Consider the following 27,395-nt stretch of genomic DNA (forward strand, 5'->3'; position numbering starts at 1 on the left):
TACCTGGCACCCATGGGGACCATCTCAGTTGGTCCCCAGACACCTCTGCGAGAGGAGGAGATGAACTAGAGGCATGTGTCCTGGCCAGGAAAGACCAGCCACTGTGTGTGGACACCCAGAGCCCACTCTCACATCTGAGCATGGAGGAGAGTGCCTTCCAGGTCCTGCTTTTGTCTGGGGCCCAGGTCGCGACCTCTGCAGTTTGGGGTTGGCTTGGCCACACGCTGTGTAATTTCAGGAGGTCATCTCTCTCATTGATCCCTGAAATAAACTTGGTATTCACTGTTCATCCCTTCGCTTCACACTGGGGGAGCCACTGTGAGCCAGGTGCCCAGGTGGGATCCCAGGTGAGGGGGAATGTCAGGTCCTGTTTGAGAAGGGTTCCCCAGGGCCAGGGTGGGCAGGAGCAGAAGGGGGTGCCAGGGTTCTGTCCACCTTGGCCAGCTCTAGCCTGCTGCATGGTCACCCCTGTGTCACCTACTCAGAGTGTGTCCTGGGCTGGTCCACAGAGCGGTGTCCATGAGACGCAGCAGGCAGGGAGGAGCTCACAGAAGGCAGGAGAGAAGAGCCTCCTGAGAGGAAGGTGTTCGGGGGAGCCGAGACAGGGACATCTGGATTCTCCTCCCACTCTGCCGTTTTCCATGAGACCTTACACCTCTCTGCGGCTTGGTTTCCCCCCTTCTGAAATGGGGAGGTAATTTCTCTCACAAAGTTACTGGATTCATCTGAAATAGTGGCTATAGAGGAGCCTGGTGGGCTACAGTCCACAGGATCACAAAGAAGTGGACACGACTGAAGTGACTTTAGTTCGCACACACGCCTTGGAGTTTAACACACCCACTCACACACCCACACAGGGGTTGTGTAGACTGTAAAGTAATTATAACCTGAAGTTTTTTTCCCTGTCAGATAAGCTTTTCAAAAATAGAGTGGTAAAAATTGAAAATTCTCTCAAAATCAGTAACTGGTTCTTTTGAGCAGATATAACAATAATGATGTAATAGTGGCCAACATTGATTGAGGGCTTCCTGTATACTGGGACAGATAGGCCATGACCAAGGACTGCTTACCTTGCCCTGACCAGGGGTCATGGGAACCCGCCCTGCTGTTGATTAGTGGAATTGTGTCACTTGGGATCTGAGGTCTTAGGGCTGAGATGTCCTGATAAGCTGGCGACCCTCCCAGGTGATAAGATGAACCAATAGTGAAGGGTCTGACAGCGTTGATGATCATGTGAATCAACTGCCATCCTTCCTTCCCAGTGGGGTTTGCAATGTGTGGGCTGGCAGCACAGGAGATTTGAGAATGATCCTTGTCTTGTCCTTTGCAGGCTCCAGGGGCATCATCAACACCTGCTTCTCTGTGCTGTGACAAACCATTCAGGTGAGTGTCCATCACTGAAGCCACTTCTGTGCTTTTGGCCTTGGGTCAGCTCTCGCAGAGGAAGCCCAGGCACGGTGTTACTTTATTCTGTAGTAATCTTAATGTCTTTTTCAATTTTAAATATAAATGCTCAAAGCTGATAAGTATCATGTATGTGTCTCTTTCTGGAATGTAATGTCCCAGCATTAGAAACCTTGGTTGTGGAAACGTCCAATCAGTAATTATGTTGCTGTGATTTGATTGTGAAATGTAGCATTGGGGAGAGTTCTAGAATTGACTTCAGCACGTGAAAAGCTCATTATTTTTTAATAGGTCAGTGTTGCTCAGTCTTGTTCAACTCTTTGCGAATCCATGGACTGTAGCCTATCAGGCCATGCAATTCTTCAGCAAGAATACTGGAGTGGGTTGCCGTTCCCTTCTTTAGGGGATCTTCCTGACCCAGGGAGCGAACCTGAGTATCCTGCATTACAGGCAGATTCTTTACTGTCTGAGCCTCCAGGGAAGTTCCCGTGTCAAAAGATGTGATTTGATTTTTTTAAAGTAAACAGAATTATTTTGCATTCATATCTGGTGCATAAGGTAGAGAAAAATATCTTGGTGATTGTTGGTATTTGAATAAACCAATTTAAAAAAATACATTTATGATACTGGATATTTGAAGATATTATTTATTTTGGGCATCATAATGGCATTGTAGATATTTCTAAACATATCTTTGTCTTTTAGAAATAAATGCAAAATTACTTTTAGAAATGACGTATATCTTGGGTTTTTTTCAGGGCAATCACAGTGGGGAAGGGGGTAGCAGGGAGTATGGATGGAAAAAGCTTGGCTGTGTGTCCATTTTGAAACTGGATGATGAATACTTAGAAGTTTGTTTAAACTATTTAGTATACTTTTGAATTTTTTTCAGAATTAGGAGAGAGACTCATGTAATAGGAGTAGTACACAAACAATAGCTACGAGCCCCTAAAGCTGGTGGTGGGGGATTTGATAGATTAAAACCACACTCCCGTGACTGTCCTGCACCGCTCCATGGATTCACCAGTCTTTGAGGTTGACCCCATCACCTCTCACCTGGATTTTTCACTTTCTATTCCTGACAGCACCTGCAGCCCTAGAAGGCTCTTCCTGGGAGGGGCTCTGGGGCCTGTGGTCCCCATTGCACGGTCCTAGTGATGAGGAAGCAGAGCCTGGATGCTGCGTGCTGGAAGCATTATCCTGGGCTCACCAGGCTGCAGGCTCTCCCCACCCAGTGGCCCTCACTAAGTCCTCCCCTCTGCTGGCTTCATTGCATGGAGTTTTTATCCTCTTCCAGACCCCATCCTCCTGATACCTGATGCCTGCCCTGCAGGTTAACCCAGGTGCAGTCTCAGCAGAGCCAGCACACAGCTCTTCTCATACAGACGCCAGCCCTTGCTTCCCAGCTGCTGGAATTCCCTCCCAGCTCCTCCTCTCTGCAGGACAGGCCAGCCTCCTCCCTGGGCAGCGGGCCTCCACATCTCCCCCAGGATGGGGCCTGCAGATGTGACTAGGCACTTGTTGATGTGACACTTGTGACTAGGCCTAGCCTTGGCCTCTTGCTCTGCTATCCATCTGTCTCATGGGCTTCCTCCCTGCTGCCTACACCTGACTTGACACTCAGAGTAAGGAATGCCTCTCCTTCCAAGATCTGGGCTCTCTGAACTCATGCCCGCCCATGGAGGCCCTCTCTCTGCTGGCTTTCTATCAGGCCTGCCCCCTAGCAGGAGCCTCAGTGTGTTCCCCGCTTGTAGCTAGTAGTACCCCGGTCATAACCGTTAAGGAAGTTTAGCTTTGTGCCCTCCTGTGATGAGAATCAGTAAATTCCCAGAAGCCTGTCATCAGGTCCAGATGTGAACAGTGAGTGCATGTCCCTCCTGGCGCTTGGCCCCTTTCCTGACAGCCGCCCGTGTGTCTCCCAGGCCTGCAGGGCTGAGCCCCGCCATGGAGGACGGCCGCGAGCTGGATCTCACCTACATCACCGAGCGCATCATCGCCGTGTCCTTCCCCGCGGGCTGCTCCGAGGAGTCTTACCTGCACAGCCTGCAGGAGGTGACGCGCATGCTACGCTCCAAGCATGGGGACAACTACTTGGTGAGTGGGGGACACTGAGCATGAGGGAGGTGAGGGGCCCGGAGGGTGGGGACCGTGAGGTGGGGGGACCTTGAGCCTGAGGATGGCCAGGGGACGCCGGCAGGGGTGGGGGACTGGGGGGCGCTGAGTTTGCTAAAACTTGATGAGCGCAGGTGCCCATGTGTGGGGACTGAGGAGCCTGCGGGTGGGAGTACAGGCCGGTTCCTCTGCAGCTGGCTTCACAGACGATGGCGCGGGGAGGGGGCCCGCCACAGGGAGGCTGTCCTGCCACATAGCCCGCTGTGCAGTGGAGCGTCTGGGCTCCTCGTGGAAGCGCAGCCACCCCAGGTCGTGGCCCATGTGCACCCCGAGGACCGCCAGCTTCCTTCCCTGCTGCTGGGGTTAGCACCCCTGCCTCTGAAGTGAATCCGGGACTGGAGGGTGGGCATCCAGAGCTATCTTCCACCCCAGCTCCCTTTCAAACAGACGTGAGGTTGTTGAATGGAGCACAGGTCTGAGGAAGGTGCTGTGCGCTGCTTAGTCACTCAGTCGTGTCTGATTCTTTGCGACCCCATGGACTGTAGCCACCAGGTTCCTCTGTCCCTGGGCATTCTCTAGGCAAGAATACTGGAGTGGGTTGCCATGCCCTCCTCCAGGGGATCTTCCCAACCCAGGGATCAAACCGGGGTCTCCCGCATTGCAGGTGGCTTCTTTACCAGCTGAGCTACCAGGGAAGTCTACTGTTTCTGGCCCATACACGGATCGAACCCATGACCTTGGCGTTATTAGCACTTCACTCTAATCAACTGAGCTAACCGGCCAGTTGAGGAGGATGAAGAGGACCAGTCTGCCTGAAAGTCCTCTTTCTCCATCTACCCTTTCTTGTTCCCGAGGCCCCGATCCGGCAGGTGGCTCTGTGGCTCTGTCTTCCACAATTTGAGTTAGATGACAGCTCCTCCTCCCTTCTCCAGACCTGCTGGTAGAAGCCCTCTTTATCTCCATAAGGCAGCTAATCTTTACCCTAAACTGACAAGGCAGTTATTGTCATCCTTATCAGTCTCTTCAGATGTCTAAACGGCTGGGCGGGTGGCCCTGGAGGCAGATAGAGGGAGGTGACTGCCCAGTGGCTTCCAGCAGCCCCTGCCCAGCCAGTGGCTTTCCCACTGTCCTCAGCATGGCCTGGTGACAGGCAGGGAAGGTGGGGTCCAGCCCATGAGATCCGGGGTCCCGCCCGGTCCTTGATCACAGCTGCAGGAATGGTCTCCTCCTCCTGACACCCAGCCCAGGGAATGGGGTGCCTCTTCCCTCCTCCCCTGCTCGCTGCTCACCAAGGGTGAGGGCCTGGGACCTGAGGCCTGGGATCAGGGGGCTGGGGGCTGGGGGCTGGGGGCTGGGGCAGTTCCACTCACAGTGGTGGTGCCTTGCCAGAGCCTGAGTCCACCTTGCAAAATGGTGAGGCTGTGAGTCCTCACCTCATTCGAGGATAAGGAGCTTTCTGAAAAGTGGGAGGAAAGATGTGTGTGTCTTCCATGGAGCCTGAGTTGAGAACCTTGGGGGGGACGCAGTTCTTCCCCACTGCACATCTGAACTGTGCTCTGACAAGCGCATGTGGAGGCCGATCACTGCCCCCGCCTGCCGCCAACACATACACACAGCTGTCTGGTCAGGCCACAGGTGTTGGCTCTCTGAGGCAGGTTTTAATGGAGCCCATGGTCCAGGGTGCAGCTAGTTCTGGGGTAAAGGAGCCGTGGACCCCATCCCTGGAGCACGCTTCCTCTCAGGTCTCTTTAGCGTCTATCTCTGAAGAGAGAAGTGTGTGGAGCCCCTTCTGCTCCTACGCTGTCCTTAGTTTTTCCTTTGCCTGAGGTGTGATCAGGTTCCACAGACAGCTCTGTTTCTCTGTGAGCCTGGGGCTCTGGGCTGGGGCTTCCTGAGACCAGGCCCCCTGCAGGCCCAGGACCCTCCACCCCGTACCTTGTTCTTCTGAGGAACCAAGGCCAGTCCCGTAGGACGTGTATGCTGTCCTCAGAAGCGTTAGTCGCTCAGTCATGTCCGACTCCGTATGACCCCGTGGACTGTAGCCCACCAGGCTCCTCTGTCCATGGGAGTCTCCGGGCAAGAATACTGGAGTGGGTTGCCATTCCCTTTTCAAGGGAATCTTCCTGATCCAGGGATCCCACCTGAGTCTCCTGCATTATAGGCAGATGCTTTACCATCTGAGCCGCTAAGAGGTGACTGTCCTTATTATCTGTTTTGTTTTTCATCCCATGACGATTACAAATTTATATATTTCAGTCTTTTTCATAATCTGCCAAATCTCGAAGGCAAAGAGCCTATGAGAATGCAGTTGTTCCCTTTGGTCTGAGGACAATGATTAGTCTAATAGCTTCTTATTTCCCCTTTGTAGGTGTTAAACCTCTCGGAAAAGAGATATGACCTTACGAAGCTTAACCCAAAGGTAGGTTAACAAAGGTAGGACCTTAGCCCTTTGTATGTTCTGAGTTTTGTTAAATGTCTGTGATGCTTATCCTGCTCATGCAAAAAGGGTATGTAGCAAGTCTCTGTGGAATATGACTTAATGAGGGCTATTAGGAACTGTTCACATTCATGGCTTATTTTTTTCTTAAAATTTTTTAGTTTGAAGTAGTTATAATGTCACAGGAAATTGTAAAAATAATACAGGGTGATCCCACACACCCCTGACCCAGCTGTCCCCAGTAGTACTGTCTTGCATGACTTGTAGTAAAATATTGATGGCAGGAAGTTGACGTTGGTACAACCCACAGACTGCGTGCAACTTCCACTGGGTTTACATGTAACAGGGTGTGTGTGTGTATGTGTGTGTGTGTGTGTGTGTGTGTGTGTGTGTGTGTGCGTGCGCGTGCGCGTGTGCACGCGCGCGGTTCTCTGCCATCTCATTTTATGTAGATTTACGTCACCACCACCATATCAAATCCAGACATTTTTACCTCCTTCCTGCCACCTCTGTGTAGCACGCTCTCCCCTTCCATATATTATTCTTTTTAATAACAAAGATTTAGGGGGGAATTTTTAAGACTGTGTAAGTGTAAGCTGTGGTATATATGATATATATACACACACATACTGTATTTCATATGTTAGAGTATTTTGAAGCCATTAGGATAAGAAAATAGTATGGTAAATTGCCTGTTTTATTGCTTATTAACAAGGGCAGAATATGTAAGATAGTATTTTAGCTATGCTAAATAGAATTTATGTATGATAGTATTTCAACTACATAGAAGAAGAATAAGGGATTCATCAGAATGATGAATCAGCTGATCACTGATACAGCTGATCACTCTGCATGGCTGAATGGGTGTGTGCCTTTGCCTGCTTCCAGCATTTTTCTGAATTTTTCTATCAATACATAATTTCTATTGCTTTTATAATAAGACAGAGCTCTGCCTCCCCTCCCTTCTTAAAAAAGGAAAGGAAAGCAAAAATAACAGCCCTACATGGCCGCAGACTTAGAGGTGAGGGTGTGTGTCAAGTGGCTCAGAGTGTGTGTTTTGGGGCACAGACTTTCTTTGTTCCTGAATTGTAACCAAGGTTTGAAGGCCTCCTCCCTCCCTCCTGGGCACATTCCTCTCTTTTGAGGAGTGTCACGTGTGCTAGGCATCTCTCTCCCCATAGTTATCTGCCCCTTGTGTGGGGGAATGGCTCACCGCATTTTCCCAAACTGCGATTTGAGTCTGAAGAGAGGAATTTTGGCAGCAGCTCATGCCAAGAGCTCCTGTTTCAGATCTTGCCAGGCCTGGGCCTCTCCCCATGAGCCATGCACCATTAGCAGCTCCTGAAAGCCCTTTCTAGAATTGTCATTCCAGCTGCACAAAAGCAGATAAGACTAGGGAGTCGATGTCTCATGGGGAAAATATAATCCTTCATATTTTTCTTTCCAGTAAAGGAGCCGCGGTTCCACTAAGTTTTAGAAAAGGAACACACAACGTTGTTCTGTATTATAAAATGAAATATTTTGCTAAATTAAAAAAAAAAAAAAAAGGTCTTGAGATGGCTTCATAGGGCTTCTTGGAGATGGACACCAGGAAGCCTCCTCTCTTTCCCCATAGATTCTGGATGTGGGCTGGCCGGAGCTGCACGCACCACCCCTGGATAAGGTGTGCACGATCTGCAAGGCGCAGGAGGCCTGGCTGAACAGCGACCCCCAACACGTGGTCGTCATTCACTGCAGGGTGAGCACCCACCCGGGGGCCCAGGGGGACTACCTCTTCACTCTGATTGCCTGCTTCTTTTAGGGGTTTGTGATTAGGTTTTCATACGTATCCTGAGGGGAGGGAAATAGTTATCCAGCCTCCTGGAGTCTGGCTTCAGAATGTATAGGATTGAGGTTCCTAAATGCACAGTTGTACATGGTGATGCTAAGGTGGGGGCCCCTGGGAGGTAATCCTTTCATTTTCATGTGTTTTTTGTTTTTCACGGGAAGCTCCTGTTTAAAAAGCAAAGGGCACTGTTAAGGCGTACAACATTGGACTCTGTGCCACCTGAGTGATGCCAGTTGATTGGCATGAGACTGTGGGCAGGATGCTACGGCAGAAGTCACATGGTCCTTTCTGAGCAGGCCAGCCTGGTGGGGTGGACGTGACATGTCCACGCTCGCAGGGTGGCCGCGGGGATGTCAGCGCCTTGTCCTGGTTTCCTGACCTGCTAGGCACCCTTCTCTGACCTCCTGGAACTGCCTCTCCTCTTACTTCTCCGGTTTCTCAACTGCCTTGGCTTGTTCGTAGCCTCTTCCTGCGCTACCCTGGATTCCTCAAATCTGATGCGTTTTTCCAGACACCTGAGCTCACCCAGCATGTGGCAGGAATGCTCTGAGAGGGGTGGGGGGGCGAGGGGTGGGGCTCCGTCCCAGAAGAAGGGGTCTGCCCCCTGCTCTGTACACTTTACACCATCAGGGTGTCTTGAAAATATAGACATTTCCTCCTTGAAATGTTTCTTCCTTCAGACTTTTCATACTCAAAAGCTGCACCAAAGCCCTTTGCATTATGGACCTTAGTGTAAAAGAACCTTTCTTTTGAATTATCAGACTTTCCAGGTGAGTTTCCTGCAAGGGTACTGAATGAGGAGGGCAGACAGCGGCTGACGGTGTTCAGAGCTCCCACATGGTGAATTTGATGGTCACTTGGCTGAGAGGGAGAGCCTCTGGGTGCACACACGGTGTTTGCCGCTCTCTGTTTCTGTTGCTTATTCTCATGTCAGATTTGCTTACATTCTCCCACAAACAGCCAGGGAGCCCCATTAGTTCTCAAATAAATTAAGTTAACCAGAACTTTTATTCAAGGATTATTTTATGTTAAGGTGGTTCTCTTCATATTTGTATTTTGGTGCAAGCTTAAAACAAAGAAAGAGACTCTTTTTTTTTCTTTTTTTAAACAATTCTTGTCAATTAAAACGAGCTCTGTATTTTTCACTGGGTGTGGCCTATTGATTTTTACATGTGAGGATACTGCTGACGGGCCTCTTTTGCCCAAGATCCCTTCACAGGCCTGTGAAGCAGTGGTTTCTAAACCACCCAGAGCACTGCAGTGCTCAGCGCTGGGGAGAAATGCCCACCTGGGGCACCCAGACCTGCTGTCAGCTGTGTCTCCCAAGGATTCTGGCTCCTGGACCTTGAGGTGCACCCCTTCACCATCATTCCATTTCAACAGTTCACTTAGTGGACTGAATTATAAAACTATTTATAATGTCTGGGCCACAAGTGATGAACTTACCATGTAGAGTCCCCTAAAACATCCTTTTCCTAAACTATGCTTGCCTTTTGGGAGAAGTCTTGGTAGTGGGATTAACCAGGAACATGTTGAAACTTCTTGGAAACCATTTGCTCATCTCTTGCCCTATTCTGGTGGCCTGTGAACCCTTCCGGAGATGATCCAGGAAACACGCCATGAGAGCGAAGCCCTCTTAATTTGAATTTACAGATGTTGACTTCAAGAGAAATTCACCGTGGTTGCTGTGGGGCTGAGACTGCTGACTTTCCCCTAAACCTGCCAGCGCTGCAGAATGGGCTCTTCCTGCCCACGAGTGCCAGGAATGGCATCCTGGCCTGGGGAGGGCAGACAAGGACCAGACTGTGTGACCCCATCTCCCTGCTGGATGCCCAGGGTGGTGTCTGTGTATGCTCGTCCTCACCCTACCCACGCTAGTTTTGAGTAGAAACAGCCTGTGGTTCTTCTGGACAGTTTCACCCCGTCCATATTGTTTCATCTTAAGTTGTTGGTGGAGGATACTCACTGGGACTTTTGTCATCAGTGATTTCTTTGAGAACAGATGAAAGCTGTTCAGGCCCTAAAGAATGTAGCTTGTGCTTAAAGACTTCCTGTCCATAATGAGCAGCATTAGAGACGGTGGCAGTGAAGTCCTCCATGTGCCTGACTTGGCGGAGGTGTTGTTTCCTGCTGGTGAATTTATATAAGAAACATGCTCGTAACTGCGTGGTTATAACTGCAGGTGCCAGGGTTCAGGACCGATGATGTGTCTGCACTGAGTTTCTGAGGCATGCACTCAATGCTCACGAGACAGAGAGGAAAACCCTCCTAGGGGATAGTCACACACCAGGATTTTGACCTGAATTTCCTTTATCGTTCCTTTTTAAGAATAGATGAAGGATCTGCGTGTTGGTGACGCAGCCGTTGTGGCCCACGTGATTCTAGATCACAGGTTGTTGACTCTTCTTGAGAGAACCTAAACAGGGCTCTCCAGGCTTTGGGGCCCCACAGACTACTCCCACCTGCCACTGAAATCACCCCAGATGCACCGAAACTAGCAGGCGTAGCTGTATCCCAGTCACATTTATTTGTGGACACTGACATCTGAACTTGAAATGATTTTCGTGTGTCATTGAAATACTGTTCTTTTGATTTTTCTTCAACTGTTTAGAAATGATAAGGCAGCTTTTAACTCCAAGGGACACAGATGGTGGGAAGTGGCTGGTGGGCTGTGGTTTGCTGATCGCTGTCCTGGGTCGTGACAGTGTCTTTCAGAAGGTAGCAGTCCACGGTTCTGGTTGAAATGGTCCCATCACAGAGCTGTGGTGCTTTCAGAACCTTCTGTCGGTGATGTTGGTCTGAGGTCCTGCTGGGCTGCCTTGTCTGGGCAGTGCGTGTCTGTGGTTATGGACTGAGTGATGCATTTTCCATAAAGCTGCTTCGGAGTGGCGTCCTCTGTGACGGCGCAGGGCTGGGTGGGTGGGCCCAGGATGCTGTGATGCGGCAGCACCCTGAGATTGGCTGTCCTCGTCTTCTGGACTTCTCTGGGCTCTGTGTGTAGACCTCAAAGCCCTCAGCTTATAAGTGGGGCATGCGGGTCTCTCTCACCTGGGTGATTAAGTCACACTAATGGCTTATACCCAACAGTTTTTTTCTGGCCTCACTGGGAAATGAGGAACTGACTGGCCACCTCTGTGCAGACCTGACCTCGGGCGTGTCCTCAGATGGCCTGGTTAGCACCTGCTCCTGCTGTTAGTACCCCACGTGTGTGTTCTCTGCTGAGCTGGGTGCTGCCGTCCCTCAGAACAGGGACCAGAGGAGGGTAATGCTGGCTTCCCTGTCAAAGCAGGCTCTTTGCCATCCTGAGAAGGAAGCAGTGCTTTCCTGTTCTAATGACCTCTCTTCCATCTCCTGCAGGGTGGAAAGGGACGCATCGGCGTGGTCATATCATCTTACATGCACTTCACCAATGTCTCGGCCAGGTAGGAGGGAAGTGTCCTTGCTGCTGTGGGCGTTGGGATGCTTTGAGGCTGGGTGGGCAGGAGGCGGACCCCTCAGAGCTGACTTGGAGACCAAGGCTCGTGTCCCTGGTGCCTAGAAACCCAGCTGCAGCTGAGGGTGTACGCTCAGTGAGCAGCTATGTATGATTCACACTGAGAACGTCAGGGAGGCCTCACCGATAAAGCGAGTGCACTGTCAATCTGTGACAAGGCTGATGGGGACAGACATTACCATTAGTAAAACCAAAGCAGTGCTTCTCACTGGACACCTCACATTCTGCGCATATCCATGGCGACGGCCGCGGCCGCTGTGGTTTACATGCACTGGGTCTCTGGGAAACACTTTGCATAGTTCGTTTTTCTTGCTCAATCCTCCCAAGTAATCCAGGAGGGAGTAGTCATCGCTCCCATTTCACAGATGAGGAAACTGAGACTTGGCGGACTTAAGACTGCTCAGGATCTCATGACTTACGAGCAGGAAGCCAGGTCTGGTCTGGTTCTCAGGAGGTGCTGCCCTGGGCATGGGGTTGCTGCCCGCAGGAGGTGGGTCCCGTCCACTGGGGACGACAGGCACTGGGAGGCCCGTGAGTGAGGCCCTAGCTGCATGCCAGCCCTCCTGGCGCTGGGTACGCTGGCAAACCCAGAGGCACCCTGAGCACACGTCTCCACTCACACTGAGATCCAGTTCAGAAACATCGTTCTTTCTGGGTGTTGCATCTGCGTTGGCCCTCTCTGTTCAATGGCCACTTTGTGAAGTATGAACTACTCCATTCTGAGGAAATATAAGCCTATTCATATTAGTCGATAAACCCTTTCCTTTCTAGCATTAAGGAATGAAATTTGACTTTCCAAATGTTTTCTGTGGAAACAAATTGGAGAGCTCATGCCTGCCAGGCAGGAAACCCAACCCTCCAGTGAAAGTCAGATCCTTTCTTGGTGATAATAAGCACTTGTGTGTGTGTGCCAGACAAATTGAGATTCCCGCTCACGTCACATCCCTCTGGTCAGAGAGCAGATTTCACCTGGCGGACTCTGGACAGAGGCCACTTCGCATTTGTGCCCACAACAGCACAGCTTTGTCTGGAACCAGAGTTTCATGTGCCATGGACAGTCCTGGCATTTTTGGAAAGCGTGGAGACTGGGCTTTTTTTCACTATAAGCTTATCACTGATACTCTCTCTAAATGCCCCACTTTTTTCTGAATAACTAAAGTGTGTCTCAGCTGCACGTGTTAGGCAATTCACAGGAAAGGATCTAAACTTCGGGGTCCTCACCTGGGAAGCAGGGCTGATGGCTGTTCCTCACAGGGTTTTGTTGACAATTCCATGTGTTGTTGCATGAAAGGCACTGCAGCATCAGTGCTGGTATGGGCTGATGTTAATCCTGCTGGTACTAGTAGATAAGATCGTATTAAGTGCTCTTCGCTAGAGTGAAGTGACACTACCAAGACTTTTGTAACACGGCTTTCTGAATTAACACTTTGCTCATTGGCGGCTGCATAGTTTGCTACTTGATGAATAGAATATTATGTGTTTAAGCATTTACCACTATTGCCTATCCAGGTTGTTTGCAGTTTTTCTTTAGAGTTTCAGTTGCTTCTTTCTAATGATTTTGTACACTGAAGTATGCCCTGATAACAAATTCTCATCATTGCATCTTTGATCATTTCTACTATTTCTATTTTCCCCTTGGATAGTATTCCCACAAATAGTGTAATCATAGGGATTTTTGAAGGCTTTTGTCACATACTGTGTCCAGATCAAAACACACACTTCCAAGTCACAAAGTGAAGTAAGAAAAACATTCTGGTACCAGCACTAGAAAGATAAGAGTTCATAAAGACAGAGTCAGTGCTAATATTATGAACACTGGTACCGATATTAACGAGCTTCCCTGGTGGCTCAGATGGTAAAGGATCTGCCTGCAATGCAGGAGACCCAGGTTCAATCCCTGGGTTAGGAAGAGCTCCTGGAGAAGGGAATGGCTACCCACTCCAGTATTCTTACCTGGAGAATCCCATGGACAGAGGACCCTCATGGGCTGCAGTCCATGGGTCGCAAAGAATTGAACATGATTGAGTCACTAAGCAGTGATATTAACGCTGAACATAAACAGTGACCAAAATGCATTGTCAACATTTAATAAAACAAGTGAATTCCAGAAAAAGGAACACTTAAAAATGTATGGGTGTGTATGTAATTATACTTTTCACTCTAAAAAACAGGTGCACCTGGTATGTTAAACATGCTGTGCTTAAGTGACCCTTGCTTTTGTGCAGCCCCACCAACCAGTCCGTTATTTAGACAAAGTTATCTTCGATGGTTGTCTAGGTAGTTAGGACACCAGGCCTGTGCCCACCTGCGAGCAATGGCAGGTGGGTGGTTATCCTGTCAGGATAGTATCCTGTGATTATTCTGTGTTGTACATGTGGCACAGAAAGTGCCACATGCTAGGATCAGGCGCTGCTATTTCAGGCCTGGCTTCCACTTGGCCCGGAACATCTACTTGGAGGAGATGAGGCCTGAGAAGAGATGCTAAAGTGGGTGTGCCCGAGGAGGGGATGTAGTAAAATGGAGCTCTTAGTGGGTGCCAGCTACTCAGAACAACCTCAGGGCCTGTCCCTTGTTACTCCCCACCTCCCACCCGGCCGTGGCCATGGAGTTAAATCTCTCTCTGTCTCTGCTTCCCCAGTGCTGACCAGGCCCTTGACAGATTTGCAATGAAGAAGTTTTATGATGATAAACTTGCAGCTTTAATGCAGCCATCCCAGAAACGGTATGTATCTGTCCCACAGCCAGAGGGAAAGGTGGAACGAGATCGTACATTTAAAAATGTAGGGACGGACCCCCTGATCAGCCATGATTAGGAGGCAGGGATTATTGGTGTCCAGTGGTGAGTGACGAGCCACCCTGCGTGGGGATGCAGGGAGCCCCTCACCCTGGCTAACTCCGGTGTGGTCTCAGGGCTCCCTCCCCACACGCTTAGCCATCAAGTCTCCTGCACTCCCAGCTGTTGTTGGTGCTGGTTGGATCTGGTTTCTTTCTCCTGACTAGGGGTCTGTGAACTGTGTCTGTAAGGGGCTGGATGGTAGATGTGCTGGGCTTTGCAGGCCAAGTGGTCTCTGGCACAGCCCTTGTAAACAGAGGGGCTGTGCGTGGGAGGAAGCCAGTGAAAGCAGCTTATCGCCAAAAAAGCTGTCGACACACTCAGGTTCCTAGTTGGCCAGCTTCAGAGGCCCAGGATTCCTTCTCCTTGGTCTCAGGCCCATGTCTCCTTGTCTCCTGCTCCGCATGGGCCCTGGCACATGCTGCGGCGGGACCCTGGGGAGCAGATACTCTGGCTGCCGGCCCCCAGGTGAATCCATGCTGTCACCAGGCCCAGGTGGAGAAGAACTGGAGGAGGGTCAGGTGCATGGCCTGAGAGGGGCCTCAGCCACGTCTTCCAGGCCTACTTCCTCTGCAGATGGGGACATGGAGCCAAGAACACTGTGTTTTTACTTCAAAGCAAATGGCAGGGCATTTGCTCAAGAACTGCCAAGACCATCACCAAGACGGATTTCCTGCCCCTCGCATCTCTTCCCGCCAGGGCCAGAGGGCTGGGCCAGTGGACTTGGGAGGACTGGAAGCATCATTCCATCCAGGGGGCAGGGGCACAGGGGGTTTTTGTCCAGAGCCGACTTGAGGTATTTCCACCTGGGAAAGGGATTTCAGGGGTCACCAGAGGCACTGCCTGCTTTGTTCTGGGTGTTCCCATGGCAGGTCTGTTTGCGCTCAGACCAGAGTGTGTTGTGGATGTGGGATGGTGGGATGGAGCCTGGCTGTGCCCTGCTCTGAGCAAAGGCCCCACAGGGCGTGTGAGTTGCCTTGGAAAAGCCAGCATTTTATTAGTATTAACAGTTAAACAGCCCCTTGATCTATTTTGAACCATTAAGTGTCGTTTCTTGGTTGAGCAGTTTCCAGAATGGTTACATTCATGTGAGCCTCTGTGTGAGATGTGAGGGAAAACAGGGGGTGACCCACCTCAAAACTCAGCACACACCAGGGAAGGATATTTGCCCTATTTTCTTCTTTTTGTTCTTATTACTTACTGCAGCTTTTAAAAAAAAATGTTTATTTTGTATTGGAGTATAGCTAATTTGGGCTTCCCTGGTAGCTCAGCTGGTAGAGAATCAGCCTGCAATGAGGGAGACCTCAGTTCAATTCCTGGGTTGGGAAGATCCCCTGGAGGAGAGCGTGGCAACCCACTCTAATATTTTTGCCTAGAGAACCTCCATGGACAGAGAAGCCTGGTGGTCTACAGTTGATGGAGTCGCAAAGAGTCGGACACAACTGAATGCCTAAGCACAGCACAGCATAGCTAATTTAACGATGTTACGATAGTTTCAGGTCGACAGCAGAGGGACTCATAGATGCACATGCATGTGTCTGTTCTCCCCCAAACTCCCCTCCCATCCAGGCTGCCACATAGCATTGAGCAGAGTTCCCTGTGCTGTATATAGGTCCTTATGGGTTATCCATTTTAAATAAGCAATGTGTACCTGTCCATCCCAAACTCCCTAACTATCCCTTCCCCTATCCTCCCTACCCCTCCACACCCCGGCAACCTGTAAGTTCATTCTCTAAGTCTGTGCATCTGTTTCTGTTTTGTAAATAAGTTCATTTGTATCAAGCCTTTTCAGATTCCACATAGTAATATAAGGGATATCATGCGATGTTTCTGCTGCAGCTTTTTAATACCATTGAAGGAGTGTGGAAAAAGGGAAGTATCTTCTCACTTTAACTTGCCCGTGGTTCTCCCGCATGATTGCACAGCAAAAGCTGTAGTATTGACATTGATGGGGGTGGTGTGGGTTAAGCCTAGCATTTCGAGGCTGATCTTCCTGCTCCCTCGGAATAGGGGATCTTATCTGACAGCACCTGCCTCAGAAGATGCTCGCCGCCTCGTAACGGAGCAGGTTAATGACTGAGTGAAAGAGTAGGTACGTCTGGAGGAATATTTGAGACCCAGAGGACGTGCAGTGACCGCTCATATGGGGACAGATGATGGGATCATCACTGTGGTCCCAAAGCCCGAGGGGGAGCTCTGCAGGCTATTTTAGGACTGAGCTCAAGAAACCTTTTCAAAAGCAATCTCGGGATGAGAATGGATTAATTAATTAGAGTACAGACTTATGGACATAGGGGCAGGGGGAGGGAGAGGGTGAAATGTATAGAGAGAGTAACCTGGAAACTTACAATACCATGTGTGAAATAGATGGCCAATGGGAACTTGCTCTATGACTTAGGGAACTCAGACAGGGGCTTTGTGACCATTTGAAGGGTGGGATGGGAAGGGAGATGGGAGGGAGGTTCGGGAGGGAGGGGACACGGGTGCACCTGTGGCTGATTCTTGTTGATGTTTGACAGAAAACAAAATTCTGTAAAACAATTATCCTTCAATTAAAAAATAAATTAAGAAAATAGTGGGTTTATGAGCTGGAGAGGCTGGAGGCCCATTTGATGGGTGGCGGATTCTCAGTCACTTTGTGCCTCGCTCCTAAAAGCCACGGAGCAGTTGACCTGTGGCAGCCTGGCCAGCAGTGGCTGTTGGAGGTTGCTTGCTTCCAGCAGAATTCCTCAGGCAAGAGCACTCATCTCTCCTTGCACCTTTCGCCTTGAGCAAGCCTCAGGGGCAGCTTGAGTTCACCCCCAGGTGACCTTCTGTGGGGATGATGAACCTTCTGCTTCAGAGAGGCACCCGCGACCTTGGAGGCCCTTTCACTTTGACAAGTAATTAAAGAAAAACCTCCCACAGCCTTAGTTATCAACAGCATCATGGAAGTGATGACTTAAATGATGAAATTTTCTGACCTCCTTTTCTTCTCCCCTTTTCCTTTCCTTCTGTGAAGGAGTTAGGAGTGAGTCCCATCACTTTGGGTTTGTTTAGGGGGAAGAATAACTGGTGACTGGCTCTTTCTTTGGGACAGCAAATCTCTCCTGAGAGTTAGGGGAAAAGAGATACCCCAGAGGTCCTGGGTGAGGGTTGTTCCCGTGTCCCATGAGGTAGAGGAAGAGAAGCCAGAAGTCTGGGCCTGCAGAAAGCAAGATTGGATTCCTAGGTGTTTCTAATAGCTGGAAAAGTTCCCCAACATTGCAGCATTCTTTGATACTTAAGTCCGTTGGACAGCCAGGAGATTAAACCAGTCCATCCTAAAGGAAATCAGTCCTGAATATTCATTGGAAGAACTGATGCTGAAGCTGAAGCTCCAATACTTTGGCCCCCCAATGTGAAGAGCTGACTCACTGGAACCCTGATGCTGGGAAAGATTGAGGGCAAGAGAAGGGGCCAACAGAGGATGAGATGGTTGGATGGCATCATTGACTCAGTGGACATGAGTTTGAACAAACTCTGGGAGGTGGAGGACAGGGAAGCCTGGCGTGCTGCAGTCCATGGGGTTGCAAAGAGTTGGACACGACTTAGGACTGAACAACAACCACAAAAACCCCACAGTCCTCTTTTTTCCAGGTCACACTCAGGTGGCCTAGAGCGGAGCTTCTCAGCCGCTCATCTAAGAGACTGATGAAAGAGTTCTGGGACAGCAGGATGAGGCCACCCTGAAGAAAAACTCATGAAAAATTCATTTTACTATAAAAGGTTTTCTTTGCCTCCCACACCACACACAGTAATTGGTGGTGCATAGAGAGGAGATTTGCTTGATTTATGGTGTCAAGTGTCCTGTCACACACAACCAAGAGTGCCTCCCTGGACTGAGGCCACAGTCACTGTGGGATCTGGAGTTTCAGGTTTGCCAATGAGGGTTGCCTGGAGGAAGGCCCCCGAGAAGGGCAGGGAGCCTGTGCCGTCCCCCTTGGCCGTGTCGACCTGCCTGGGTTCCGGGTGGTGGGCTGGGGTGACAGGCGAGGCCCCTGAGCTTACATCAGCTCATTTACGTCAGCCGTCAGCCGCGGCTGGGGGGAAGCAGACAAGGGTGCCATCTCCACGCCGTCCATACACTTTACAAAAATAAATGTACAAATGACCCTTGTCACCTGTCCCTCTCTTAGGAGGTAGATAGTGACATGAGTTGGTGTCAGGTTTTCTTCAAAGGCCATTCTGATGGCAGTCAGGCTGCTAACAAACAGTATGCTAACTTTTGCAATATCATAAAATCTAGAACTTGTACTCAAAAGCTGTACTGTATCCTATGAACAAGTAACCAAAAATGACTTCAGCTCCACAAAGTTAGGCAGTTTAAGTGGAAAGTAGCACTAACTAATAGAAAATACCCTGAAATACAAAATAATTTTGTGTTTTTTCCTTATTAAGAAAGCATGTGAAGGAAGGAGTAAGTTGCATTGTACAATATTTTGGTCTTTGATTTACCTATGAATCCATATAAAGCAGATTTTTATAAAGGGCAGATGAGAACTGTAGACCAAGAGCTTGATTGCAGTGGTTCCACGATGAACTGGTCAGAAGGGCAGGTGTCCGGGATCGGACAGAGGTGTCCCCTCTGTCTCTAACCCCATGTGAGTGTGAGCCCTGGTCTTCCAGCTCCTACTTCTCTGGGGATGTTGACACCGCTCCTCAAAGAAGCACCTTCTCACGCTCCTTCTGGCCACTGGGCGGCAGTGCTGGCCAGGCTGTTGTCAGTGCAAGGGGAGGACCTTCCATGTTTGCATCAGAAAGTGAAACGGGGACTTCCCTGGGGGCGCAGAGGATGAAAATTCACCTGCCAATGCAGGGAAACCGGTTTAATCCCTGGTCTGGGAAGATGCCACATGCTGCAGGGCAGCTGAGCCCATGTGCCACCGTTAGAGAGCCCGTGTGCCCCAACTGCCGAGCCCATGCTCTAGAGCCCGTGAGCCACAACTGCTGAGCCTGTGTGGTATTAAAGCCCCTGAGCCTAGAGCCTGTGCTGTGCAACAGGAGAGACCACCACACTGAGAAGCCCACGCACCGCAATGAAGAGTAGCCCCTGCTCACCGCAACTAGAGAAAGCCTGCGCGTAGCAACAAGGTTCCAGCACAACCAAGAAAAAAAAGTGAAACAGAAACTGACCACCCCCTGCCTTCCGTGATGCCCAGTCTGTGCTCTGGTGGATCCCTGAGATGTCCAGACTGAAGGGCCATCTTGCCTGGAGTGGTCAGTGCAGGCTGAGCAAACGGCCAGGTGCCCATGGAGTAAACACACCGGCTGGGCCGCTGACAAGGTCAAGGCAGCGGGTTGTGGGGTGACCAGGGTTGCCTAGCACTGGAGGAGGGGAGACTGCTGTCCAGAGTGGGCAGGGATTCCCAACCCCAGTTCAACATCCCTTTTCATAGGCTTACAAGCAGGGGGCTGGAGAACCCAGAAATCTGCAGTGCATGGCATTTAGGTGAATAGATACTGGTGCACAGGTCACCTGAACATTCCCGTGTCTGCCCACAGTGGAATCGAGGCATCTGTTGTTCAGGTAGAAGATAAAACGAGAAAGCCTGTGGAGCCATCTGGTGGTCAGAGCCCTGCAGCCATGGCCTGGCTTCCTGGCCTCAGGACCCCCAGGGCTTCCATCTAGTCTCTGTGGCTTGGGTGAGGGAGGTTTTGTCCTCTTCTGAAAGGGAAGAGTGATTTGCCACCAGGAAAATGTGAATACCATCAAGGGCACCTAGGTTGAAGCTAGCTTTTTTTTTTTTTTCTGAAAGGATGGCTTTTAAGTAGAGTTTTTAAACTTTATTTTTAAAATTTACTGGATATTTCCTCTTGTTCAGTTTGCTTTGTATGCGGATTCAGCTGCTTGGGATAATGGACTGCATCTGAATTGCTGGTGTAAATTAGATATTTTAAAAAATTTAGATGTACTTGACAAATGACATTGTGTAAATTTAGGGTTTTTTTAAAAATTTTTTAAAACTTATTTTGAAAATTGTTTTTAATTGGAGGGTAATTGCTTTACAATATTGTGTTGGTTTCTACCATTTATCAACATGAATCAGCCATAGGTATGCACATGTCCCCATCCTCTTGAAACTCCATCCCACCCCTCCAAGGAGCTCAGCCTGGTAGTCTGTGACAGCCTGTTCATTTTATTTTTTGATTGCGTGGAATCTTTATTGCTTTGTGCAAGCTTTCTCTGGTTGCAGCAAATGGGAACTACTCTTTGTTGCAGTGCAAGGGCTTCAATAGTTGTGACACACAGGCTTAGTTGCCCTGTGGCATGTGGACTCTCTGGGACCAGGGATCGAACCCATGTCCTCTGCATTGGCAGGTGGATTCTTAACCACTACTCCACCAGGGAAGTCCTAAGTTGTATGACATGATAGTTTGATGCATTCATATATTGTAGTATGATTGCTATTGTAGCCATAATTAGCACCTCTGTCATATTGCATAATTATACTCTATTTTTAGTGGTTGGAATAATTAAATTCTATCTCTTAGCAAGTTTGGTAATTATAATACAGTGTGCTCATGCTGGTATTCTGTTGCTTCAGTTGTGTCCAACTCTTTTGTGACCCCATGGACTGTGGCTCACTAGGCTTCTCTGTCCATGGGATTCTCCAAGCAAGAATATTGGAGTGAGTTGCCATGCCCTCCTCCAGGGAACCCGCGTCTCTTGCGTCTCCTGCATTGCAGGTGGATTCTTTATGGCTAAGCACTGGGGAAGCCCATACTTACCATACTGTGCACTATATTTCTAGAGCATATTTACTGCTCATTGTAAGTTTGTACCCTTTAGAAATTCTGTCCTGTCCCCAAAGCCCCAACCCCTGGTAACCACCATTTTACTCTGTTTTTGTATGTGTGGCTTTTTTAGATTCCATATATGAGTGATATTATACCACAGGGAGATACTACCTCACACTTGTTAGAAAAGGCAGTGGTCAAAAGACAAGAAAAAACAAGTGTTTACGAGAATGTGGAGAAAACGGAGATTTGTGTACTGCTGGTGAGAATGTAAACTAGTGCAGCCACTATTGAAACGAGTGTGGAGGTTCCTCAAAAAATTAAAAATATAACTACCATATGATTCAGCAATTCCACTTCTTGGTATATTTCTGAAGGAAATGAAGACAAGCTCTTGAAGAGATTTATGCAGTCCCATGTTTCTTATTCACAATAGCCAAGATGTGGAAACAATTTAGATGTACTTCAATGGGTGAATGAATAAAGAGTATGTGGTAAAAATGTATGATGGAGTGTTACTCAGCCACAAAATATAATGAAATTCTGCCATCTGCAACAACATGGATTGACCTTGAAGTCATTATTCTCAGAGATACAGGTCAGAGAAAACCAGAATTTTTTTAACCTAAGCGGGCTGAGCCTAAGTAGCATTCGGTCCTAGGGTGTTTGTGTGGGGGATGTCCCTGCTCTGTGGGGAGTGGACTAGAGTGAGCTGGCTGCAGGGTATGGAGGAAATTGTGCTGGCCACACGGCCTGGTGATTCAGTGACTGCTTCCTTCCTGCGCCTGCGTGGCTCTGTGAAGGCGTTAGAGATGTACAGAGATGTTGGATGTCGCGGGGTTTGCGTTTGCTCAGGAATCACGCACAACGGCTAGAGCGGGGCTGAGGCCGGGCAGCATCTGCGAGGTTGGCGGGTCTGTGGCCTCTTGGGTAGGTGTACCCTACCACTTTGTGCCTTGGGAGAAACCAGAGAGGAAGCACTTCTCGGGTGGATTCTTCTCTCTAGTGTCAAGCACCCACGCAGGGTGCGGGTGTCAGCATGGCATACAAGGCTGTGTGTGGTATTGAGAGAGAAGAGGTCTCCCAGATCACCGCGGACATGTTCGTCCTGCCGCTGAGATGGGCGGTGAGGAGGAAGGGCACAGAGGAGATGGAAGACAGGAGGGCGGGGTGGCTCAGGCTGCGGGGGAGCCTCTCACAGTGAGATGGGGCATCCACAGGCTTCCTGTGGGCTCATCGTGTGGACTCCAGCCTTCTGTAGGTTTCCTAGTGTGAGCAGAGAGTGCAGTGGGTGGGACTGCGAGTTAGACTGAGTTACCTTGATGTAGTTTGGTTCAGAGAGCACGCTCACGTGACTGCAGGTCTCTTGCTTTCCCATTCTGGGTAGGGGACTGTGACAGTCCCGGGGCCTATCCCTGCCCGGCTCCGTGTTCCGTGGACAGAGGTGATGCCACCTGCACTTGGGGTGCAGAGCAGGAGGCGTCATGTGTGGGGGCTCACGCCCAGGAGGCACCCTTGCTTGTGCTTCCAGATCACTGGCCACATCAGTGTGGGAGGCCCAGAGACTCTCGGTGGGGTTGTGGGCTTAGCTGTACTCTGCAGGGCGTGGGCCAAGCCCTGGCGTGCAGACACCCCTCCTTGCTGTGAGCAGTTAGGATGGGTCCTCCCGAAACTCCCAGAAAAGCAGGCGCGTTTCCTCCTTTCCCTCCGACCCCACCCGCGCTCCGAGCTGTCGTGGGAGCTCTAAGCTGCTGCCCTTTGCAGGTATGTGCAGTTTCTCAGTGGGCTCCTGTCAGGCACGGTGAAGATGAATGCTTCGCCCCTGTTCCTGCATTTCGTCATCCTGCACGGAACCCCCAACTTTGACTCGGGTGGAGGTGAGTGGCTCCCTCAGGGTGGGCTCTGGAGATGTGCTGCCCGGCACTGGCCCCCAGTTCCGTGTGTTTATAGCTGAGTCTGTCTATGTTCCAGTGTGCCGGCCCTTTCTGAAGCTCTACCAGGCCATGCAGCCCGTGTACACATCGGGGATCTAGTAAGTGCCGCTGCTCTCTGGGGACTGCGGGAGAGCCAGGGAGGGGCCTGCTCCAGGCTGCTTCTCCCTTGGGAGGTGTGGGAGGGGTGAAGCCTGGGGAGCCCAGAGGAGGGGACAGAAGGGGAGCCATGGGTGGGTGCCCCATCACCCTGCCTGGCAGGTGTCTGCTGCTGTTAACCCAGCTGGCTGTGCGAAGACGCATGGCCAGAGGGACCCCGGGGCAGGAGAGGGTCCCCCACCATGTGGAAGTAATCATATCGGAGCCTGCGACAGGGCCATGGTGTTTTGCCTGTCTCTCCCCTTGGCAGTTTAGATAAAGGGCAGGCAGATGTTTCCAGAATATGTACTAATTCTAGACTTATTTGATTTGCTTTTTTGGGAGTTTGGTTTAGCGTTTTATACACATTAACAGAAAATGAATAAAGGTTAAAAGTGTGTTGTCATCACTCAAAACGAACTGTTATCATATGTCTGGACCTGTTGCACCCTGGCATTGGTGACACTTGGGCCGTGCTACCCTCAGCTAACCACAGAGGCCGTGCCGGCAGAACCCCGGTACTCCATGCTACGTGCCCCGCCGTGCCCGGGCCTGGGGTGGGCTGGCGACCACTGGCACTGACGTTGCTCTCAGGACCCTGCTCCGCCCCATTGCTTTTTTTTATACTTTTTAGACTCATTTTCATAGGAAAGAGTTTGAGGAATTGGGATTCCTGGGCCAACCAGGATATTTTGTCTAATTCCAACTATGGGGTTCCTTTTCTCAGAAGGTGTTCTTTCCATTAAATCATGAAATTGTGTAATGATGTTCCTTCTCCTTTATTCCAAAGCAATGTTGGCCCAGAAAACCAAAGCAGGATCTACATCGCCATCGAGCCGGCCCAGCTCCTGAAAGGGGACATCATGGTGAGTGTCATGGCCTTGCCCCTGCTCTCCCAGGAATCACTGGAAAGGGAAAAACAAGCTCATCTTAAAGCAATAACGTCAGACCCTGCCCCCCGAAAGCCTGTAAGAAGAATGGAAAGTAGCCTTTACCTTAAGGAAATCAGTTGATTTTCTGAGTAAACCTGTTTTAATAAAAGAACAGAACAAATTGTTAGAGCCATTTGCTATGTGCACCCTTGAAATTAAAGTCCTAACTCAACCACTGCTCTTCCTAGGATTCCAGTTCCCCGAGCATAATGCGCAGTCTTAAAATGACTAGGCCTTCCAGGGGCAGGCGCAGACATAAAATATTCGTTGTTAATGTCTAAGTGGGAGATACAGCTAGCGTCTTGCAGCTTGGCTTATGAGTGAAACAGTGATTTCTCCAGGTAGTTTTGATTCTTGCGTCTGCTGCTTCTTGGGGGAGACTAGCTTTTCCACCTTTGCCTTTTATCTATCTTGAATATTAAAAAAAGTATACATCTAAAATAATTTAAGAGAAAATTGTCTGAAATAATGAACAACTTTGAGGCCTGTGTGTACTTCCCACATGCAGAGACTAGCTCTCCTGTAATCTATTTTAGGCCTAGAAGGCTACCCTGTGACAAGAAGATGAGATATTTCACAAGTTGACTTTTTATTTAAGTGACTCAACCAAGAGTTTATGGGGTTCTCATTGTGCATGTGTGTGTGTTTGTGTGTGTGTGTGATCAGTCTCTCAGATGTGTCTGACTCTTTGTGACCCCCTGGACTCCAGCCTGTCAGGCTCCTCTCTCCATGGAACTTCCAGGCAAGAATACTGGAGTGGGTTGCTATGCCCTCCTCCAGGGGATCTTCCCGACCCAGGAGATCAGTCTCTGTGTCTCCTGCATTGGCAGGTGACTTCTTTAACACTGCACTGCCTGGGAAGCCCGTAGGATTCTCATTAGTTTTCCCATGCCTGGTTGTGGGGCTCCCCCTCCCAGAAAGAGCCCCTGATGTGGGCTGCTGGCTGCTCATGAGGCAGCCAGTCCAGAAGCCAGTGGGGGATTCCCTGCATCTGCCCCTTCTCTCTACCCTTTCTCCCACCTCCTTCCTTCCTCCTTCTGTCCCTCCCACTGTCTCTTGCCTCCCTCCTTCCTTTTGTACCATCAGCTTGTCCAGCGATCCTTTTTTGAGTGTTCTGAGCTTTCCGAGTTGGGCCCTAGCACAGGAAGGAAGGGCAGGACAGAGGGACATCTTTGCCCTGGAGGAGCCTGGTTGTGTGCATGGATATCAGGAGTGGGGTCCAGTGGCACTGCAGAGTGGGTCTTGATGGCTGAGGCTGGCCGACCGGGAGGTTCAGGTGGAAGTGTCCTCAGAGATGGGTATGAGGCCCTGGCTTGGGAGTGCAGCAGTCCCCAGGCCTTGAGGATACCCTTGTGGAAGTTAGTTGTCTTGGGAGGTTGAAGCCAGATTGTGCTCTTTTGTGTGGCCTGAAAATGCACTGAAGCACCTCTTAAGGGTAAGCTTTCTAGGACTCTTGACTTAGAGGAGTAGCAAGGATGGGAGGAGAACGTGCCTGGTCTCCAGTGGCGGGAAGGAAGCCCTGCAGCTCTACATGAGCAACAGCAGATCGACACAGCCCAAGGGCATCAAGCAGAGGATGGGCCTTGAGTCCCATGCCTGGGCTCCCACCAGATCTACAGCTTAATGGGGCTGGGTGGCCTCAGACAGGTCCTTATCCAAGCTTGCCCCCCCTCCTGCTGCCTGAGGCCTGTTAGCGGGCTTCATGGGGATGAGATTGAACTGGGGCAGCTGGCAGGGTGTGAAGGCTACATAATATCATCGAGGGCCAGCTGGTGGGGCCACCACCTGCACTCCTGGAAGACCCCCTCCTCCAGCAGACCTCACCCCCACAAGTCTCCCTGCTGTCCTAGGGCAATGGGGGCACACAGCCAGGCCGCCACCCTGGACCAAGGTGTCTGAGAAAACATCACGTGCTGGAATGCAGTCTGAGCAGGCACGTGGGGTCTTTCTGAGGGGACCTGGGTGGGAGGTTATGGTTTGGCCCTTGGTAACTGGGAGGCAGGTCTGGGAATGGGCGGGGCGGGAGAGGGGAGCAGGTGGGTGAAGGAGGTGATGGCAGACGTGCTTGGACGTGGTTCCCATGAGCTGGCGCGGGTATGGTGCCAGGAGCCATCCCTGGGCACGCGGTGTGCTTATTGAAGCCACAGCAGGAAGGCTCCTACCTATGAGTTTGGGATGCTGTCTCCTGCATTGTCTTCTGATGAAAGATGCTGCCTGGGGCACTCACACGGCCACATGAAAGGTGCCTGTCGTGCATGAGCTTGGCCCCTGGCTCTTTTCAGGTACATTGGTAAGTGGCTTCCATCCAGTGGCTGCGGAGACTTGCCGCCTTGCCCTTCCCTGTGCCTTTGCTCCCTCTTTGCAAGAAGTCTGAAAGTGTGATAATTAGGTCCTTCTCAAGAAGTTTCATTTCCAGTGCATGCTGATGAGTCTGCTCAGTGCCCAGTGGGGCCTTCTGAAGCTGCAGGTGAAGATGTTGGGCCAGCGAGGGTTTGGGGACCACCTGCCTGAGACCTCTGGACCCAAACGAGGCCTGGGTGGGGATGTAGGGTGGACATCGGTGTGGCCGGGCATGGTCAGTTTAGAGCCGTCAGACTGGAGCCTTCCTCTTACAGTGCTGGGAGCTCATTGCCTGCATGCAGGGTCTTCAAGGGGAGGGAAACCCCCCCCCCCCCCACCAAGTCACGGGAGAACAGAGATGGGTGCAGCACAGGCCTGAGTCGGAGGAATGGCAAGAAGCCTGGCATGGTCCTCAGAGCGCGTGGGCCGCACCCTGCTCAGAGGAGCTGGGGAGGAAGAACTGGCGCCTCTCCACTGGGTCAGATGCCTCGCTCCCGGTGAGCACCCTCCCTCTGCCACCCGCTTTCTAGTCTGGGTTTTAGGAAAGGACAGGTCACGCTCAGCAGCCCCTGCCTTCTGCTTTCCTCCCTCCCCCACCCCCCAATGGCCATCTTCCTGGTGTTCGCCATCACGTGGGTGCTTGCTCTTCATGGGGCCTCCTCTTCCCTCAGCTCCGCCTGTAGCCCCTCCTCTCCAGGTGGTCCCCGGCTCCTGGCAGGTCTGCTATCCTCTGGGCAGCCCCCTTTCCCAAGTGCTGCTCCTTCTGGCAGGAGCAGCTGCTCCGAGGGGTCCAGGCTGCCTCTTACTTGCTTCTGTCTTGGGTCCAGCCCCTCTGGAATCCGTTCTGTGCTTCCTAGGACCATCCCTCCCATTCCCCAGACCCTGAGTGGGAGCTTCCTCTCGGCGTCTGCGTGCCCCATATCTCATCAGTCATGCAGCTCCTTTACCCCGATATGTCCTAAATCCCAGGACTGCTTGTGCCCGCGAGCCCCGTGCCTCACTGCGTGACCCCATCCGAGCACGGTATTCTACTGCCTGGGCCCAGCATCCTCCCCACAGTGGGAAGAGAGGGTCCAGGCTCCTGTATGTGGCCTAGGAGCCCCTCGGTTTACTGCTTCCTCAGTCACTTAGCCCCAGAGATGCTGGATTATCTGTCTTTTTCTGCACAGGGCCCCACGGCTCTTTTCT

General features: G+C 50.7%; 1 protein-coding gene across 7 annotated transcripts in view; it reads left to right on the plus strand.

Moving 5' to 3' along the window:
• Window positions 1-27,395, plus strand: part of TNS3 (tensin 3) — a 220,581-nt gene that overhangs the window by 99,144 nt on the left and 94,042 nt on the right. For all 7 annotated transcript variants that reach the window (XM_061165571.1, XM_061165570.1, XM_061165564.1 and 4 more), the window contains 9 exons: window positions 1,331-1,383; window positions 3,327-3,498; window positions 5,885-5,935; window positions 7,569-7,691; window positions 11,139-11,203; window positions 13,913-13,996; window positions 22,631-22,743; window positions 22,838-22,898; window positions 23,726-23,801. In XM_061165571.1, coding sequence (XP_061021554.1) covers window positions 3,349-3,498; window positions 5,885-5,935; window positions 7,569-7,691; window positions 11,139-11,203; window positions 13,913-13,996; window positions 22,631-22,743; window positions 22,838-22,898; window positions 23,726-23,801 — 723 coding nt within the window. In that variant the 5' untranslated portion in view covers window positions 1,331-1,383; window positions 3,327-3,348. The remainder of the gene's footprint in view (window positions 1-1,330; window positions 1,384-3,326; window positions 3,499-5,884; window positions 5,936-7,568; window positions 7,692-11,138; window positions 11,204-13,912; window positions 13,997-22,630; window positions 22,744-22,837; window positions 22,899-23,725; window positions 23,802-27,395) is intronic.

Source organism: Dama dama, chromosome 18 (genome assembly GCF_033118175.1).
Source record: "Dama dama isolate Ldn47 chromosome 18, ASM3311817v1, whole genome shotgun sequence".
In the NCBI taxonomy this organism is placed as follows: domain Eukaryota; kingdom Metazoa; phylum Chordata; class Mammalia; order Artiodactyla; family Cervidae; genus Dama; species Dama dama.